At 35.1% G+C, this 21,583-nt stretch overlaps 1 protein-coding gene across 3 annotated transcripts in view; it reads right to left on the reverse strand.

The window, feature by feature from the left end:
- Positions 1 to 21,583, reverse strand: part of LOC128676573 (uncharacterized protein) — a 237,824-nt gene that overhangs the window by 73,512 nt on the left and 142,729 nt on the right. For 2 of the 3 annotated variants that reach the window (XM_053756754.2, XM_053756753.2), the window contains exon 2: positions 19,410 to 19,530. The exons of the other annotated variant lie outside the window; for it this stretch is intronic. In XM_053756754.2, coding sequence (XP_053612729.1) covers positions 19,410 to 19,465 — 56 coding nt within the window. In that variant the 5' untranslated portion in view covers positions 19,466 to 19,530. The remainder of the gene's footprint in view (positions 1 to 19,409; positions 19,531 to 21,583) is intronic. 3 annotated transcript variants of the gene reach the window in all.

The raw sequence follows: 21,583 nt of genomic DNA on the forward strand, positions 1-21,583 counted from the left end.
GTAACCATTTTGTACCTGAGTGTCCGTGTGTTGTATTAAAATTAATGATGTTAGATTGATGAATTGATTTAGATTATTCGTAAAAGTGATGAAAGAAAACTGTCTTTGTATGTATTTTTAAATGTTATTAACAGTTTTCAATGGTCTTCTTGAAAATATTTAAAATATATCTCTTTACTAAAAAAAAAATATTTAAAAAAATCTTTCTCCTAATATCATCAAAATTAGTAGGTAATCGTCTCGTCCAATCCAAGATTCCAAAAATTTTAATCCTTTTAAAAAGATTTTGATGATTATGTACATCATTTCACTAATATTAACTAGAAATAGGTATTTAAAATGTTTTCTTAAAGTTGGTAAGTAATCGTCTCGTCTAATCCAAGTTTTTCAATGTAGGAAATCGTCAATTTCCTAGCTTCAAATCTAAATGCAGAAGTAATTTAAAATACTCGAAATTTCGCCAAAGGAATGAAAGACGTGATGGGTGAAGCAAGGGTGGGGGGGGGGGGGGAGCGGGCAAGCACCTGGTTTAAACTTTCTTTCATCCTATGAATACAAAAGACTTATCTAGTTATTACGTGCTGCAAAAAAAATTGAGTTCTGCACCTCAAATGTTGAAAACGGAACAGTCTGTCTGTCCGTGTGTCAAATTTTTTCAAGAACCCGTAGCTATGTATACAAATTAAATTTACCAAATATATGTAACTCGGGTCTAAAGTTCTATTTAGTTCTGTAGGGTAGTTGTGAAAATAATACAATCGGCCAATGTTTACTCGTATATTGAGTCAAGTTACAACATAAAGGAGCATACACAATATCTTGAATTAAATGACTTTCACACTTGTATCGGATTTTTGTTAAAGTGGATTCCTAATTCAAGGTTTCGGAACGGACTACATAAGGGCTATCGCATTCCTTGCCTTCCCTAGGGTTTTACAGAGAGGACTACGTAAAGGCTATCGCTCTCTGGGACCCAGACTAACCGCTACTGAAAGACCACATAAAGGTTATCGTATCAGTGTCGGCTGCTGCTAGCTAAGTGAGCTTGGAGTGGCGCGTACGGCTTATAAAGGCGGTCCGTGGATGGTGCCGTGTGCAAACTTAAGACGTCATCATTGCGCGTCGAGCAGGACAGGTATATGTGTGACAAGGAAAGTATTCGAGTTCGTGCGTTGTGCATGTTATTCTCGTTACAGTCTCCCCCTCTGGTACTCGTTGACGTCCCGTAAGAGTACCAGGATTATGAAGGTGTTTGCTTCCTTGGTCTTCCGCGTTTTTTAATAGGTAGACATGGAGCAGGAGTTTCATGATCTCTCTTTTCAAATTTTGTCAAAGCCGAAGAATGATATTTCCCGATTGGCTTTTCAGGTTCATTTGTATTAGCCACTTCGTAAATGGAATTGCCATATTTTTTTATTATATTATAAGGTCCGTCACGACGAGGGGCAAATTTTGCAGAAAATTGTTTATCTCGACTACTAATCGGATGTGTTTCTACTAAGACCAGGTCTCCGATATTGTATCCTGGGTCTGGTCGTCTTTTTGTATTTGCTCTATCTCTGTTAACATCTTGCATATTTTCGACGTTCTCTTTAGCAGTAATTAAATCTTTAGCAAGCTGTCTCAAATGTGGTGTAATTTCAGGTACAAAATTTTCTGTTTGTACGATATCACTAAAATTGTGAGAAACATCAAATGGTGTTCGTAATTCTCTTCCAAATGTTAAGTATGCTGCGGTGAAATTTGTACTTTGATTGTACGCTGTGTTCATTGAGAAGCGCACAGCAGGTAACATCTCGGGCCATTTATTATGTTTGTCTTGGACTAATATTGCCAATTGAGTTTTAAGGTCTCTGTTTTTTCTTTCAACAATATTAGGCTCAGGATGGTAGACAGGACTTAGAAATTGTTGTATGTCTAAACAAAAAGTTAATTGTTGCATTACGGCTGATATGAATTGGGTGCCATTATCACTTGAAATTCTACGAGGTAAGCCATATCGTAGTAATACTTCGTTTAATAAAATTAAAGCACATTGTTGTGCAGTTGCTTCTGTTATTGCAAATAGTTCAACCCAACGGGTAGCTGTATCTTCTATGATGTATATCCATTTTTCGCCTTTTGAACCTTGAGGTAAAGGCCCAAACAAGTCGATTGAGAGTACCTCAAATCTTTGCTTGTTTGCAGTAGATTGAAATAGACCTACTGGTTTTTGATTTGTAGCTTTGTAGCGCTGACATTCTATACATGTTTTAACGTATTTTATAACATTCTTTCGTAAACCTTTCCAGTAGAAATTCTGTTCAATTCGTTTTACTGTTCTGTCTACACCTAAATGTCCAGCAATAGGTGCGTCGTGATATGATTTTAGTAAGCTATTGATTTCATGTTTTGGTATCACTAACTTAGCATGATCTTCTTCTTGGTCAGGAGTGAATCGATATAGTACTCCTTTATTTAATAAGTAGCCTCTTTTAGACCATTGTGCCAAATCTTCCTGGGTAGATTTATCCTCTAAGGCTTTTATGATTCGTAGTAGTTCATCATCCTTTTCTTGTTCTGCTCTTATATTGATTTCATTTCTTTTTGGTAAATCAAATTCTACAGTGCAGATTAAACATAATTCATTAGAATGTTCTTCTTCACATGGAGGCCTGGACAAAGTATCTGCTAAGACATTTGTCTTGCCTGGGCTGTATTTTATTTCTAAATTATAGGGTTGCAGTTGTAAAGCCCATCTAGCGAGACGACCGGTTGGTGATTTTAAATTAAGCAACCATCTTAAAGGTTGATGGTCGGTAATCGTTAAGAATTTTGTTCCCTCAATATATCCTCTGAATTGTTTTACTGCCCAAACAATGGCTAGTGCTTCCTTTTCAGTGACTGTGTAATTTTTTTCTGCTGATGTTAGTAGTCTACTTGCGTATTCGACAGGGTGTTCTTCTTTGCCCTCCCCCTGAAGTAAAGCTGCTCCAATAGCATAATTACTTGCGTCTGTTTTGATTATAAACGGTTGTTCGAAATTAGCTTGTTTAAGTATTGGTGTAGATGTTAATGCGTCTTTCAAGATTTCATAAGATTGTTTTTGTTCTTTATCCCATTTCCACAAAGCTTGTTTCTTTGTAAGACTGGTTAAGGGTCTTGCTTTTTCAGCAAAGTTCGCTATAAATCTTCTATACCATGATGCGGTTTGCAGGAATGAGATTAATTGTTTCAAATTTTTAGGTTCTGGTCTCTGGGTCAGGGCTGATACTTTCCCAATATCCGTCTTTATTCCTTCTGGTACTATCAAATGTCCCAAATACTTTATTTTTGAGCATCCGAACTTGCATTTTTTTCTATTAGCTCTTAGATTAAAATCTTGTAATTTTATAAATATTTCTCTCAAATCTTGTAAATGCTGGCGAAAAGTGTCAGATCTAATTATTAAATCATCCAAATACGCTAGTACGCATTGTGCCCTTAGTCCGTTTATGAATTTGTCCATCAATCTCTGAAAGGTTGCCGGTGCATTTCTTAGTCCGAACGGCATGCGTTTAAATTTGTACATACCAAATGGTGAAATAAACGCAGTCTTATCTTGGTCTTCAATGTTTAATCTTATTTGCCAAAATCCTGACTGTAAGTCTATTGTTGACATATAGGGCATAGCTTTGGCCTGGTGCAATAAATCGTCTATTCTGGGTAGGGGATATCTATCTGGTATTGTTATTTCATTTAATTTGCGAAAATCTATACAGACTCGGACATCATTATCTCCCTTTGGAACTAGAATGACAGGTGAACACCAAGGAGACTCACATTCCTCTATTATGTCATTACTTAACATTTCGTCTAATTTTACTCTAAGTTGTTGTTGCCTAGCGGGCGATAATCTATATGGTTTTACAACTACAGGTTCATGTTTACCTGTTTCTATTTTATGTTCTATGTATGGTGTGGCATCTCCATTAGATGCAAAGATAATACTAAATTCTGACAATAGATTGTTAAACTGTTCCCTTTCATTATCATTTAATGAGTGACATTCGTCAGGTTTTAATGAAATGTCAATGGAATACAATTGAGTAGGATTTATTGGTACATATAATACACGGGGATCAATACAAGATGCACTATCTGCAGGTTCTCTTGGACGTTCTAGCCGTGGTGGTGTTTGCAGTTTGTGTAGGATCCATTTTGGTCTTTTGGCATCAGGGGGTGAATTTTCAGGACTTTTCAATGGAGATGGTGTTTCTGGCATAGGCGATACGACTGTGAGCTCATTTGCCCATTTTAAGAAATTTGACATTGTTTCTACTGATTCTGTAACGGCAGGATTTTTGAAAGTTAGAGCTTTAGCAGCAATAAGCGGTATGGTATCATTTCGAAGTTGTAAGAAGTTGTATGTTTGGGAGGGGTCGTCTATATAGTACCAAACTCGTTGTGGTAGATTGAGTACGATACCCGATGCTTCCAAGAAATCTATTCCCAGCAAAGTGCGATTTTCCGATGCTTCTGGTATCACCGAAAATGTCACTGGTCGCTCTCTTCCTCCTAATACTAAATTGACAGTAGTTAGCAGTAAGGTAGTAGTCTTAATAGTTCCATCTGCCAATGTAATGCTACTTGGGCGTTTTTCGAATTGTGTACCTTTTTGAAGGAGTTTTTTATATAGGTGGTTGCTAGCAATACTAGTTCGTGCCGCAGTGTCAATAAAAGCGTAGCCTGTTTCACCCTCCACGGTGATTTTTATTGTAGGAATTTTGGCTTGGGACTGCATAGTGCTTTGTATGGCATAAAATGCAACTGGTTTTGGGGGTGTTTCTTGGTTCTTACAATTATTACAATTGCTTCTAAAAACACCAATCTTTCCGCAACCATAGCACGTAATTTGTGGCTTAGGTTTATCTGTAGATGGTCCTTCAGCAATGTCTTCCTTCTTTTTCTCTGCTTTTTCTTTTGCTTCTATACGTAGTCTAGTGCGACATTCCTCCGCGAGATGGCCTCTCTTTTTACAGAAAGTGCAACGTTTTACTGACTTTGAGCCTGGTTCAGAATCAATTTCCTTTGCGTGTAAAGATTCCTGATGGCGTGCCTTTTCCATTAGATCAGAGAATGTTTTAATGTCGGATCGGGCAATTTTCTCTCGTAAATTTAATTTCAATAAACCATAAATCAGGTCAATTTGTTCATTTTCCTTGTGGCGTTTAACAGGTAGTTGTCCCAATAAGGCTCGTTTTCTACAGAGAAATGAATCTATAGGTTCGTCTCGTCCTTGAGAGCTCTTGAATATTTCCATGTATATGTCATGAGGCTGGCGAGTAGGTGCAAACGCGGCGCGTAAGTTTTTCAATGCAGTATTCCATGATTGTGTTTCGGAACGTACTCCTTGCCACCAAGTACTTGCTGTATTTTTCAGAAGTAATGGCAACCCTGCTAATGCTTCATCATCGGAAATTTGCTCAATTTGTTTATATATCTGTATTGCTGATATAAATTCTTCGACCTTGTTCCGATCCCTTTCTCCATCATAGCGCAGTGTGCAGCGAGTAAAATTTTTATCGACATTTTACTTGTACACGGTATTCGACTGAGTAGCTCGGCGAACTGTTCTTGAGTGAGTGTAACCGGCGATGGTGACGACGTCGACATATTCCCAACTACCCACTCTTCTTTTAATTTAATCTTGTTTACGGTGTAGATTTTTTTCGTTGGGCGCCAGATTGTAGGGTAGTTGTGAAAATAATACAATCGGCCAATGTTTACTCGTATATTGAGTCAAGTTACAACATAAAGGAGCATACACAATATCTTGAATTAAATGACTTTCACACTTGTATCGGATTTTTGTTAAAGTGGATTCCTAATTCAAGGTTTCGGAACGGACTACATAAGGGCTATCGCATTCCTTGCCTTCCCTAGGGTTTTACAGAGAGGACTACGTAAAGGCTATCGCTCTCTGGGACCCAGACTAACCGCTACTGAAAGACCACATAAAGGTTATCGTATCAGTGTCGGCTGCTGCTAGCTAAGTGAGCTTGGAGTGGCGCGTACGGCTTATAAAGGCGGTCCGTGGATGGTGCCGTGTGCAAACTTAAGACGTCATCATTGCGCGTCGAGCAGGACAGGTATATGTGTGACAAGGAAAGTATTCGAGTTCGTGCGTTGTGCATGTTATTCTCGTTACAGTTCTGTAAAAATAAAACTTATCAACGCGATCAAAATATAAACCAATTTGGGATATATATTATAAAATCTATGGGAATAAAAATGTGAAAGAATTTTTTGTTGACCAATAATAATGAAATTTGGTAACGAATTAACAATACAGAAAATAGAAAATATGGATATCCTATACTATCCTATTATAAAATATGTAATGTGCAACTCATACAACACAGAATATTTCATCTAAATCGACATAATCATTCAGTTTAATGTAAAGAAAATGTTTCAATGACTTGGTTTGAAGATTGCGTATCATGTGGAATGTACATTATATAAATTAAAATTAATTGAAAGAAAAATCCTATAATCAATTTTGATGTAAGTATTAAGTTTTTTTTGAAGATATTTTTGAAGCCTAGTTTGTAAGATTCGTTTTGAAAATATTCTGAAGCCAAATTAGCAATTAAGTAATTTTTCTTTCTAACCTTTTATCCAGATTTCTTTATACAATGAGAATGAGGCACGCATCATTCTCTACACTAGAATACTTAGCATAAATTTACGAGTTGAATCTAAATTCATGAATCGCGTTTTTGTGGATTACCAAAATCTCAAAACAGTGTTACAAGTATTCCACAACGGTTGACTTGGTAATATGCCCCGGACCTTTCAGCGTTAGCAATAGAGGTGATATTACAATGAAATTCGACGAGTTGATGAACGGTTGAATGTACAAGTCTTCCCGTAGTGGTTTAGATGACATCGCCGGGGACGGATGTGATTTACATAATGTAATCAACCAGAAGCGAGAACCGATGATTTGAGGCCCCCAATCCTTGAGACGCCCAATCTCGGCTCGTTACTGAGGCGAAACTCGGAATTTTAATTTTGTTAAAAAGTCACCTCGGGCTTTCAATTCGGATTGATCGTTTGCAGAATGAGATGTTAGCGTCTCATTCAAGATACAATGGTGAATCTAATATTTTTGCTTGCGCTTTTTTTTTCTCACATTGCCTTTTATTTGTCCTGAGGACGAAGTGTGGGTGGTTCAGTGAGAAGTGATTATGTATAGTTAAAAGCACACAGCGATTGCCATGGAAAAGACTCTTACGTGGTATGGGTACCTAATTTTTAAAAAAATATCTATTGTTCAAGAACTGGAAAAACATTAATAAGTAATTTAATGTTGACGACCTGGTAACAACCGGTCGTCGGTAGGTGGCGCAATGCTAAAGTGCTTGCCTCTGAATCGAGAGGTCCCGGGTTCGAACCCCGGTCGAGTCACGATAGAAAATGATCTTTTTCTAATTGGCCCGGGTCTTGGATGTTTATCTATATATGAATTTGTTATAAAATATAGTATCGTTGAGTTAGTATCCCATAACACAAGTATTGAACTTACTTTGGGGCTAGCTCAATATGTGTGATTTGTCGGTATATATTTATTATTATTTATTTAATTTAATAGAAAATAAAATATTATAACAAGCACGAGTTGCTGCAACTAATTACCGAATGCTCTGGATTGAATTGTGTAAAATAATTGTTGCAAATTGATACCTATTTAATAAAATCGGCAAGCGTGAAAACGCTTTTCTTGCAGTCTATTATTTTTAAGAATTTTGATATAGCTGCCATCGTAACAGAGTAGTTACATATCATGCGGTTTACTGTACCTACGTCGAACAGACACGTACTTTTTTTTAAAATGCACAATGATGATCCAAAGTAACTCAATATCGGAATAAAACTTGTGGAGTCGATTATTAATTATGATATATTTGAATCCAGCATGAAAATATAATATCTAAAAATTCGATTTGGACATACAACCGCATATTAATTTAGTCCATTGCCGTACATTTAATTTATGTCCAAATTTAGGATCAATATACGAGATTTTTTTTACAAATATAAATAAGGATTATAAAAATGGAATTATTTCGAAAATTTGTTTATTATTTTTTTTTGTTTTTCAAAAAATTTGGTGCACAAATTCTTTAGGTCCACGGCAGCTGCGACAACTAAATCCAACTTTTTAAGTTATTTCCTAAGAAATTACAGGATCCAGTCTGATCTTCGTTCCAGTTCTAGATAAGACAGATTAGCTACCCGTGCCGCCAATGTGTCTTTATTTAAATTCTATTTCCTTGGCCACATCTGTGCCTGACACTCGATAAACGACGCGCCCGTCGATAAATCTTTTTTTTACGCCCTGAATCCAAGTATTGTATAGCCGGGTTGTTTTCTTAGACTGTAATGGGAAACACGTGTTTTTCCTTCATTTTCTTAAAGGATATTTAATTTTTGAAAGAGTAATTAATATTACATTAATCGTTCGTTAATTTATCTTCAATGATCTTCAAATCCAATATATTTAATTTTTTTTATAATGTTTTGGGAACATTGTTTAGATTTGTAAATTGAAGATAATTCAACATACTACCCGGTACAATAACAAGAGACTCGGTTTAATTTATGAATAATTTAGTTAGTCAAGCTATAAATACATTGATGTATGGAAACGTAATTTTAATACAAATTTCATGATTATTTAAAAATTGTAATTTTATTATGTACATTATGTACTTTTATATATTATTAGAAAAAAAAACATTGTAAGAAACAATAATGGTAAGCCCTTCTGGCATGATAGGGATCAACACTGTTCAAATGAGTTTCTTTCGGCATTTCTTTTCAGCAGTGGTCGTTTCGAAATGCCAGTAGTTTGTAGCGTGTGAGAAATAACTATAAATATAAAATTGAAGTCTTGCCTGTGAAGGTCTAATTTCTGAATAAATTATTTGAATTTGAATTACGAATTGATGTTATAATTTTGTGCTCTCAGTCAACTGTAAGGATCTTGGCTCATATAGCATCATATAGATATATTACAAATAAATATATAAATAAATAAAATATAAATATAAATATATTAGGACAAATCACACAGATTGAGCTAGCACCAAAGTAAGTTCGAGACTTGTGTTATGGGATACTAACTCAACGATATTATATTTTATAACAAATACATATATAGATAAACATCCAAGACCCGGGCCAATCAGAAAAAGATCATTTTCCATCATGACCCGACCGGGGATCGAGCCCGGGACCTCTCGGTTCAGTGGCAAGCACTTTACCACTGCGCCACCGAGGTCGTCAAATTCAAATGGTTCAAATTGTTTCAAATTCTGCTCTATTTTTGTCTTCTCGGTATAGGTATATCAGTTATCAATACAATAGCAATAGTTTATAGTAGCATAAATTTAAAAATATTGTCATATGTTGAGATTAATGTCTTTAGAGTCGTATGACCCAAGGAAATAGGTCATTCTTTCCTTTCATTTCATACCCCTGATCTGCATTTACTGCCCTGTTTAGGGAATTCGTTAAAAACCGCATTTGGCCAGGAATAACTCCGGAGCTCGCTCGGGGCATCTTAACGAGCTGGTAGTTACCATCCATGAATTCTAATTCAGCCGCCTTGACTTCTTAATCAGTAGACTTTTCTAGTTGTTACCATCCATAATTTTTTTTCATTATCTATATTGTTTTTGTGTGCTGTCATGTTTTTATTTGTAGCTATAAATAAATATTTAAAGATATATTTTTATATCGCGTTATGTGTTATGTGTCGAGCCGATTCGCAGTGAGAAGCAGCTAACCAATCACGACGTATCGTAGCATCACAACGGCGCATTGTAATCGGTTAGCTGCGTTTCACTGCGAATACTTCTCACTATACAGTGATAGTGAGAAAATTCAAACCCGCACTTTCCTCTCAGATAGTACTTTACTATTTCGTCCCAGTTGTGGTTTCTAGCGGAGCGATCGCATGTTATGTCCCAATTACCCAATTTAATTCGTCTACACGAAATTAAATAAAACTAATAGGTAGCTAGCAGTTCCATCGTCAGGTCAACCAAATCTAACACAATGACCTCATCAAATTAAGTCGTAATTCGTAATTAGTAACCCCACGAATAATTAAATGAAATCAAATGCGGGATAATTGCTAAAAGCTGTTAGCCTAGACATCCGAAACGGAAATCTATAAAAGTCTGTGAAGATTTTACCAACAGTGATTAAACAAACACGAAAAATCAATACCGAAATATGCTGAAGACAAACGCGAGATATGAAATGAAAGAGAAAGAGAGATGAATTTAAAGACAAATTTTATAGTCTTTCTTAACGATGAAATCGAAATCAATCTTTTAACCCGAAAGGTCATCACTCCACAATCCTATAAACCCCAAATTAGATTTCTTCAATACGCAAACCTTGAAGGATGACAGGATAAATCCTTGGATATAAATCATTTCAGAACGGAGGGCGACTGTCAAAACACAGATCACAGAATAGTTAATACCTTCGGCACAGAAAGACGAACTATATGTGACGATCATTAAACAGTTCAAAAGTATCTCTCTCTATAGCATTAAAATAGTACCTAAGTAACGCAAAAATCCGGCATTATTGCAAAGAGTAATCTCTAAATTATTTCTCTGCAGTCACATAACCTTCCTACTACTGGCACTGTAAATCGAATCATATCTCACAGCGTCGAGAGTTCAGTTTCCATTGTATTCATTTATGAAGAGTTTACTGCCACTACATACATTTGAAACTTACCAATAACTTTGGTTTTTTAAATTACATTATATTTTTTTCTATTTTATTATGCGCGTACGCATTACGATTGCCCATAGTATCCATCAATATCCATACTTTCATACTAATATTATAAGGGGTAAAGATTAGTGTTTTTGTTTTATTTTTGTTTGTAATGAATAAACTCAAACAACTTTTGATGAAATTTGGGCGAAGCCGGAACGGGCCTCTAGTATTGTATACGTTTCAAGCAGCCGTCACCATTTACTGAGAAATACCCCTCAATAGGTTTAGCTGGCGATTGTGCCTATACACTCAGTAGACCCCCTAGAAGTAAAAAAATGTGTCTGCCACTGAAACGAGTGTGGCGTACATATCAATCACAGCTGAGATTGGATCACGTTTGGACCCCTCGACTCACGCGGAATCAGTAGATTGTCTGGAAACATGGAATATATTTTTTTATTTGTCTCTCTCTATTTTAATGTATGCTTGTCACACGTTGTCTGTAGATTTGAGCGTTGTATATTTTGAGAGAATAAAAGATAAGATTATTAAGAGTACACTGTAAAAATGAGTTTGAGGTCTCTATTTGCTTAATAAAAATAACGAATGAGATACTTATTTTTAAAAAAGTACAAGCAGATTTTATCAAATTTTAAAATTCTGACTGTAAACTAGTGCTAACAGTTATTGTTTTTCATCAAAACAAGAAATAAGAATAAGAAAGTACTTAACAATCAAACTCAATCCATCATTTTACACGCTATCAGTATCATAATTGTTAAGAAAAGACACAAAGACAAGGATATAAACCACCAAAATACACAGATCGATACGAGAAAAACTCAGCAGAACTAATAGCAATACCAAACGGCCAGGTGTGGCGCAACACATCGGAACAAATGGTCGACGTGAGCGGAATCTGGATCCGTGCTTTCGGATATACATTCGGATATATACGACCGTCTTAACTCACAGTTGGAGGCTAATCTATCATACCCAGGAGACAGGGAATCGTTTAAAACCGTTGAATGATGGAATGAAAATATTTGTCTGTTTTTAATGCTACAGAAGAAAAAACATTATCTTAATTTTATTACATATGTTTTTTAATGTAATTCTGAAATGTATCGATTTTTTTGTTGTGCTATCTCAAACAGGTACTTCAGTGTGTTTCATGACATAAACTAAATGGAAAATTGCCGTTTTTGCGATCGATAAAATTGTGCCATTTAATTTATGAATACATAGATGATAATATTAGGAAAAATCGCGATTTTTTTTTATTCTCTCTATTTCTCATTTGAGCTTCTTTCTTCTTTTTTTCCCAGTTTCTTTTTCGTTGCTGATTCGTAAATAATATAAAATCCATTCCATTTAAAATGTAAAAATGTTCCATTTAAAATGGCGATGTCCCATATCTAGCAAAGTTTGTATTTTCCATGTTTTCATCGAAACATTCAACATAAATGTCGATCGGAGATCGATCTCCCAGGAACAGGTGAAATTTGAGCCACTAATAAAAGAAAGCCACAAAGATCTAATCTCCTTGAACAATATGATCGAAACGGATCCGCGTTCCGAATCGTTCTCGAGCGCGGATATTGCGGAGTTGTGCGACCCAGCGAGCCGGACGCGACGCTGTAAACGAAACGGCTGTCTTCGGCTTTTACATCTCACGATTTGGATCTGTGTGCATGGTGAGACTTCGCTATTTACATCTCACCATCCAGTCGATTCGTAGTGAGACATAGCTAATCAAACACAGCACGCTATTGTGATGCAACGCCAAATTGCACACCTTAATGTGTTGTGTTCGCTGCTCCTTTGAATCGTGATGGTTAGAAGTGAAATGCGAACTCGCGCTTCACCCTCTGAATGATGCTGGGGATTTTCGGTTGACGTCTACGGTGAGCGGGCCCTGGGCTCCGACGCTCGACGACTGCGGAAGGAAGCGGGACAGATGCGGAAAGATGCAGGGTGTTTCATAACTACATTTATATTAATGAGACTTTGCACGAAACTTTTTTATTTATGTTTATTTCTTAATGTGTGATAATGTTTGTGGAAATGTCTTTCTATCTCCTTTTAGTGCCCATTTAATTCTGTTGATCGGACGCGCGGATTGGTAGATTATAACGACTGTAAATACAGCCTGGAGCAACGGCCATCGAAGCACGCAGGAGCTCGCTATATAACATTTTTGGTCAGCCATTAAATAAACGACCAATATGAAAGTGGCTTGACTGCCACAATCGCAGCCTGAACGCGCCGACCACTGCACCATAGACCACCGCTCATTTATCATTATGATGTGCTCATAATAGATAGAAACGTATTTGTTGGTACGTCGCAGGAGTGCTTACATTCTAGAAGAAGAAACACAAATTCAATCCATATTTCTTGATGACAATTTACTTATATATCTGCAAATTTTACGCACATAAAATGTAAAACGCATGCGATTTGATGACGTATTTAGAAATATTTCGGCCATAATCGATCTGTCCGTGTAAAGCGTCCTTCATAACCTGAGCTTCTATTACCCGGGAAGACAATCATCCGATTATTTGCCCGCAAGTGGAAGCGAACTAAGATTTATTTCTGTTTTTTACCGGAGGGGAACTTATCCAAATTGATGTTGCGATCTTGTATCATATTTATGATATTTAATCGTAATTATTTTCCAATACAAATTAATAGTATATCTAGTAAATAATGAATTCTATAAAGTTCATAATAATAAAAACTGGATTCTGGAACTGGAATAATTAGTTTAACACTGGCTGTTAATTCGTTAAGTTAATACACAATAATGCACCTGATTTCACGTAACTGCGATCTTGTTGTATTGTTCTCGATCTTTAAATAGTATATATACTATATAAGTGTTAAAATTATATAAGTCTACATTTTTCTATATAATTATACATTTATAAGTACGTCATAAAGTTTAGATAAAAGTAAAAATTAAATCAATTTTTATAAAAAAATAATTTATTTTTTTTAATAAAATTAATTACGCTCTTGAAGAGTTCTTGTCAAAGGAGTTTTCATAATATTTTTTATAAACACAATGACCAATGAAATATACAATTTGTTTTTTTTTTCTTTTGACAACAATATGGTCTTGTTGCAAAAATGTTTAATAATAATTTTGAGGCAATCCACAACACATATACCAATGGGCAGCGTTGAGTTAAAGTTTTTTCGTTGGCCCTCAGTTTTCTTGCAACTTTTTGCTTTTGGGTCGAAACCTGAGGGTCCAGTAGGTACTAGACCAATTCATTATCAGGTTTGTTTGTTTGTTCAGGCATATTGCTGCGGAACTTGTTTATGGCCGCCATGTTTATTACATAATGAACACTGTTAACGCGCTTGGATTTAAAATGTGAAAACTGACGTGATTAAAGGCCGGGCTCGACAGAATCTGTGCTACGCTGTGCTAACTGAAGCTCGATTTCGCAAAACCAATAGAATTTATTTTGTCAAAAGTTAAGTAAGTGAATTAAGTAAGTTATGAGTGGCTTAACTAATAAAATATAATCTTATTATTAATGTATACAACAATAAACCTATTTTCTTTTTACAAGAATAAAGCACACAGACGCACTGAGATACTATGTAAATGACATTACGTTTTTTCCCGGAAACTCGGGAAAATTATGTATTTCACACATACCCTCAGAGACGCGGGGAGAAACGGGCCCAGAATGGTAATGACTTGGAATTTGTATGAGGACACACACACTGAAGTTAAAAAAGTACTTGTAATGTTGTTCGGGCTACCGGAACAATAAAAGGAAGGACGGAAATTATAAATTTCATAATTTTGTCAATGTAATGATCAAACGTAATGGTTAAAATACTTATACTGTGATATTAAAATCAGCACTGGAAATATATCTTAACTAAGTATATCTGGAATTTTAATATCAGATTTTTTCCCCTTCGCACCTTATGGTTTTCAACCCCAGACACACAAAGAGGGGTGTTATAAGTTTGAGCGGTAAGTGTGACACATCGACGGGTGAACCGATACGGATGCGTTATTTTTTTTATTAAATAGCTAATTTTTATGCGGTAGTTCTTAGATATGTTTGATGAAAATCGGTTCAGCCAGTTCAAAAGTTGTAGCGAATTGAATATTGTAAGTCATAAGGGGGTTTTTCAATTTGTCTACCAAATAAACTTGTTAGTTACCATAGCATTAGTAGTCAATTTACGTACGTAATTACCTAAGTAAGGCTAGTGATACTTAAATATTCTATGCTAACTTAGCCAACCAAGAATAATAAAGAAAATATTGTAGAACTTTAAGCAGACTCCTTTGGGATGTTTCGGTAATACGTTCAAAGCTCGCTCGCTTCGTTGTGAATGTCAAGACGGCGGGATGCCTTCACATTTTATTTTATATTCACACGTTAGATCATCAGTTATTACGAATTATATTATTTATTACGGATACGAATAAACGAGTTTAATTGAATTTTTATATATGATTTAATGATTTGTGCCCTAATTAAATTGAATGAATTTAATTAGAACACAATGATTTGTGCCCTAATTAAATTGAATGAATTTAATTAGAGCATAATTCATTAAATACTTGTTTCACTTTGATTTGATGTAATGATATATGATGATATATTTAATGTAATTTTTATTTTCGCATGCTAGAAATAGTTAAGTGTATGCGAAATAGATGATTTTATTTAAGCCGTCTTGCTCTATAAGTGTTATTCTTTGCAATCATTAGGAGTTTAAGCTACAATAATTGAAAAAAAATAAAATAAAACTATAAATAATTCTGACAATGTCTTCCAAAGTAAAATGGTACCAAAATGTTTATTACCATTTATAGGATTAGATATCATTTCGTAATAAAACTTAACGTAAAACCTGAAGAGATCCCGCCATCCTGACATTCACGTGTTGTTTATTGATTCGGAATTTTATTTGAAAATATTTTGAGATGCAAAATTTTTGCTGTTTTTAACTTTTGACATTGATGTGACATACTTAAAAAATATCTGTCAGTTCTGCATTGACACTTCGTCGAATTATACCTCAACCACGGAATTAGCAGTACTAAATTCATGACCTCAACAATGGTAGACGAAGCAATGGGGCCACACCTATTGATATCAAGTGTATGTAGGTAGAAAAGTGCATGTAGACATGTATTTTTGGAAACAAATATAACGCGGAAAAAATGTTTTTTTAACCTTTGAACCAACGTCTGAGTGACATGTAAAATCTTATAAGTATTCAACTTTGCTTCAGAATGCTATAAATATCGCCTTACACCTTAAACATATTTCACACTAATCCCGATCATCATAAATCCACATAACACCATTTCCCGGTACCTTGCCGGTTATAAATTTACATTTTAAAAATGCAGGGACGTAACTCGAATATTAGTGCACGGCGAACGAAAGTTATGGTGGGATTATCGGCCATAGGTGCACAGGTCATAAAGATTGGAAGAAATTCCATAAAGAATTTATTTGTCTATGGTACGTAATTTTTTTTCAATATTAATTCGTTGTATAAGTAGTTGTAATAGAATAAATAAATATAAATATAATATTAGGACGAATCACACAGATTGAATTAGCCCCAAAGTAAGTTCGAGACTACGATAACAAATACATATATAGATAAACATCCAAGACCCGGCCCAATCAGAAAAAGATCATTTTCCATCATGAGCCGACCGGGGATCGAACCCGGGACCTTTCGGTTCAGTGGCAAGAACTTTGCCACTGCGCCACCGAGGTCGTCAAATTTCAAAGGCAGTGGATATTAATTTTAGATATAGAATGCAATTTAAATTATAAGAAAAATAACAAATGAAATCAAAGTATAAAATATCACATTACTGGCCGCTACATATGAATCATTTTAAAAATGAAAAAAATTAAGTATTAATTTTGATTTTCCCTCAGCACACAAAACAAAATTAATTTGAGGTATTTATAATTGTATGTTAAATTTAATATGTATTTTTTATTATTGTTATATATATTTATGTATTTATTTATTTAGATTTTACTTTTCCTAAGTATATTTGTTTATTTTCTTACAATTTATAGTCTCCTCTGTTCATGTTGTACGCTATTACTTCTGGCTAGCCTGCTACTGTATACACGTCCTCTCAACCTATCGCCGGTTGACTGTAAGAAATCCCTACATGGGATAAGTCCGCCGTTGTACAATGTATCTTTCTTGTATTAATTTTTATTAATGTATTATTACAAACAAACAAATAACGACGAGGCGTCGCTGCTGTTCAAAAAAAAAAATAAAGACAATAAAACCCTTAAATCGACTTTACATATTAAGAATTTAACCCAATTTTAGATTTTTTTTTCAAATTTCTTTCGCCAAGGCATCATTTTATTACTATTACCAACTTTTTCTTAGGTATATATGTTTTTTTTTTTTATATTTAAAAGTACGGGATTTTTTTATTTGTGTACTAATTATCGAATTAATAGTGATATAACGGTTATGACTGTGTATTGAACTAGCATATAGTCGTTTATTTTCATCTAAAACTTCAAACAAGCACCGGAGCAGCTGTTTCACGACTGCGATGAAAAGAATCATACAACAACGTAAGTATTTACGTTGCTGTATAATTCTTTTCATCGCTTCTTTGTAGAACATATGGCTCCACTTCACAGGTCAAAGCGTCTTTAATTTCAACAACTTTCATTATAGTTTCATGTTCTATTTACGACATTACTAATGTGATGTTTTAATGCCGGAATGACAATGATAATGTACAGAGATATTTTACAACAACAGCTTAATTTTCGCCGCAAATTTGGGTGACGAGACAAAATTCGGCCAATTGCAAGTCGAGCTCGAACCTTGAGGGTTCCGTACCATTATATTAGATAAAAACGTAAAAAAAAATCACGTTCGATGTATGAGAGCCACCCTTAAATATATATTTCATTCTGATTTTTAGCTTTTACTATATAGCGATAACAGAAATACATAATCTGTGAAAATGTCAACTGTCCAACTATTACGGTTCATGAGATAGGTACAGCTCGGTGACAGACGGACGGACAAATAGGCGGACGGACAGCGGCTTAGTAATAGGGTTCATTATCCTCTAGATACGGAACAAAAAAAAATAGAGTTTTAACGGTTAGTATATCAGAAAACAGATAACGCAAAACACGACTATGATGTCATCGAGAACAATCAGTCATCACCATAATTAAATATCAATTTATCGTTGACAAATGTCAATCAATATACTAAAGCTGTGGTTTGATGAAATTATCTCATATTCTGTCATTGTAACAGGGAAAGCAGATAGAACTGTTATTGACAAGCGAAATAGACGAATTGGATGTAAAATTAGATATAAATCAAAAAATATATTATATAAAATACAAATATATTAGGACAAATCACACAGATTGAGCAGCCCCAAAGTATGTTCGAGACTTGTGTTATGGGATACTAACTCAACGATACTATATTTTATAACAAATACATATAGATAAACATCCAAGACCCGGGTCAATCAGAAAAAGATCATTTTCCATCATGACCCGACCGGGGATTGAACCCGGGACCTCTCGGTTCAGAGGCAAGAACTTTACCACTGCGCCACCGACGTCCTCAAATTCTAAGATAAAAACCATTGTCGGCAGCACAGTCTGTGGTAATTAATTATGTTTGACATAATGAAGCTCCGGGACGCAGCTAGCAGCTAAAACAAAATTATCCTTTACCTCATAATTTAAATAATAATCATTTATTTAGTCCTTATTACTCCTCGGTGACCTCGGTGGCGCAGTGGTAAAGTGCTTGCCTCTGAACCGAGAGGTCTCGTGTTCGATTCCGGTCGGGTCACGATGGAAAATGATCTTTTTCTGATTGGCTCGGGTCTTGGATGTTTATCTATATATGTATATATTGTAAAATATAGTATCGTTAAGTTAGTATCCCATAACACAAGTCTCGAACTTACTTTGGGGCTAGCTCAATCTGTGTAATTTGTCCTAATATATTTATTATTTATTTACTCCATACGAAGATTGTACTAATATTATTGGATTGCTTAAAACTAGTAGCTACAGCAGTGGTATTACTGTAATAGGTTCCTATAGGAATTTGTGATACGGGTAACTATATAGGCTCTCCCCTCAGATGCAATGTTTAATCTGTGAATTGCTAGCAACTAAGATATATATCTTATCTTATAGTTCTTCATCTTATTTAATAAATATGTTGTGATTTATCGTAGATTTATAATTACGCGCAACTGAAAAAATCCAGCGATACAATTAAATAAATAAAATATATTAGGATAAATCACACAGATTGAGCTAGCCCCAAAGTACGTTCTAGACTTGTGTTATGGAATACTAACTCAACGATACTATATTTTATAATAATTACATATATAGATAAACATCCAAGACCCTGGCCAATCAGAAAAAAAACATTTTCCATCATGACCCGACCGGGGATCGAACCCGGGACCTCTCGGTTCAGTGGCAAGAACTTTACCACTGCGCCACCGAGGTCGTCAATTGTCCTTTGGAACCACGTGTGAAGCCGGTCCGTAGCGCTAGTAATAAATAAATGTAAAATCCACTCACCTTGGCAATTCTTTCGCAGGACTCGACTGCGTCTCTTGATGACTGAATGACGCCATCTTGATTTTTTTCTATTTTAAAGTTTTAACTCTCATAATGTTCTTGTTAATTTACTTGCTATTCACTATAATTTATGAAAAGTTGGTGATAATTATGGTGATGGCTTAAAAAATATTTATTAGCTAATTTTTTTCTAAAAACGTAATGTACTTTTACCGTATTCGATTTTAAAATATTTCCGACATATGACTGAATATTTCTTACCATAAATATTTTAATATTTAAGGTACTTTTTTTTTAGAACTTAGAATGTGTATTAATCAATTTCAAAAAATATTATTCATAATTAACGAGCTTATTCTAATCAAATTGTAGGTAATATTTAAAAAAAATCGGCATTTAACAATCCTATTACTAAGTATATTCCTTTCAATTTCTAGTCTCTTACTTCCACGAAATTTAATATTTAATTACTAAACACATTAATAATTATTATTACAAATACAGCCATGCGCATTCGTCCCGCACATTTCGCTTGACAATAAAACAGCTATATATACTGCCAATCGTAAACCAAGAGATTTACTCAGATTTATTAGACAAGTTATAGCAAATACAAAACCAACTGGGAAAGCGCCCGGACAAAATCGGCCTGATTATTTCCAGCCCTGTGAAGCGGTGGTGGTGTAATGGTTAAGACGCCCGCCTGTGGATCGAAAGGTCTCAGGTTCGTATCCTACTCGTGCCATATGAGTTTGTATACCAATCTCAATCTATACTAGTTTTCATAGACGACCACTTGCTTCCGGTGAAGGAAAACATCGTGAGGATACCTGCACATTAGTGGACATGTTTAGTTTAGTTCACTAATGTGTTTGCGACTACTTGCCACTAGATGGCGGTAAGTAGTCGTAAAGTCATGTCAGATGCCATTAGGCGACTGGAATAAAATCTGACACCAGTGTAAGCAATCACACACTCGATATGATGATGCCCTATGAAAATCCCACGGGCTGAAACGTGGGTATTTAGATTCAGACCAAGTTTTAGCCCGACCCGTCAAAACAGCCTTAGTATTGAGCAATTAAATTGAAAGATTTTACAATACTGTGATTTAGTTTTAACTGCCAGACGTCTTTGTTACAAAATTGAGTTGATTTGTTAGATCGCTTACTGTTAAAACGTACTGCGATGTAATTTAGCTCATTTTATACGCAATAAATCAAGTAATGTTTTATTTGTCGAAAAATTTAAAACGCAGGTCTTTTAAGATAGAACATTTTTGTTTTATTGATGTATTTTTTATACTGCTGAGCAAGCAAACATGTATAGGGTCAATCTGATGGTAAGTGGTCACCGCATCTATGGTGGTTTGCAGCACCAGGGGTCACACGCGCGTTGACAGCCCTGAATGAATATTAGCACGTTGTTTGAAGAATTCATAGGGAATAAACTTAAAACTTAAGGCATAAAATCATAAATCATAATCAGTCTTATATTAGATGCCAAAGTTTTGACGTGAATGTGTAAGACAAAGCAGTTTTTTACTGGACGTGTTTTTATGAAATCTAGTATACGAGCAGAATATGTAGCTAAAGAACCTAGAATAGCATTTTTAGTACTTCTATCCCAAAATTACAACTGATTCGAAGCCTCGGAGCGAAAACAATGTTATAATAATATCCATATACATACTTAAAATTATAAAGAGAGCAGATTTGTATTTTTGTTTTTTATTAGCAATGAAAAATCTCAAAAACTACTCGGCCTATTTTGATGAAATTTGGCACGTAGATAGAAGAAACCTTCAGGAGTGACATAGGCTACTTTTTTATTCTGATTCACCCGAGAGAAACCAGGTCGGGTCGCTAGTTTGAAATATTTTGGCATTACCACAACTCGGAACTTAAGGAGACAAATCTGATCGAGGGGGGCTGACCCCTCGTTAGGCCGGACAGGGTGAATGGTAATACAGCTGCTTATCATTCCGAAGACCAAGTTTGTACCGGGGTAAGTTTAATTAATTTACGAATTAAAGGCGCCAACGCCCATCAAAATTGGACCCGCTTCTGCTTAGCGCTGATTTGATAGAAATCTCATTTTCATTTCGTAATTTGGGTTGATATTCTGTGACGTTATTTAGGTACGTGTACATTAATTTGGAACATATTGTTTGA

The sequence above is a fragment of the Plodia interpunctella genome, chromosome 16, assembly GCF_027563975.2.
Source record: "Plodia interpunctella isolate USDA-ARS_2022_Savannah chromosome 16, ilPloInte3.2, whole genome shotgun sequence".
Classification (NCBI taxonomy): domain Eukaryota; kingdom Metazoa; phylum Arthropoda; class Insecta; order Lepidoptera; family Pyralidae; genus Plodia; species Plodia interpunctella.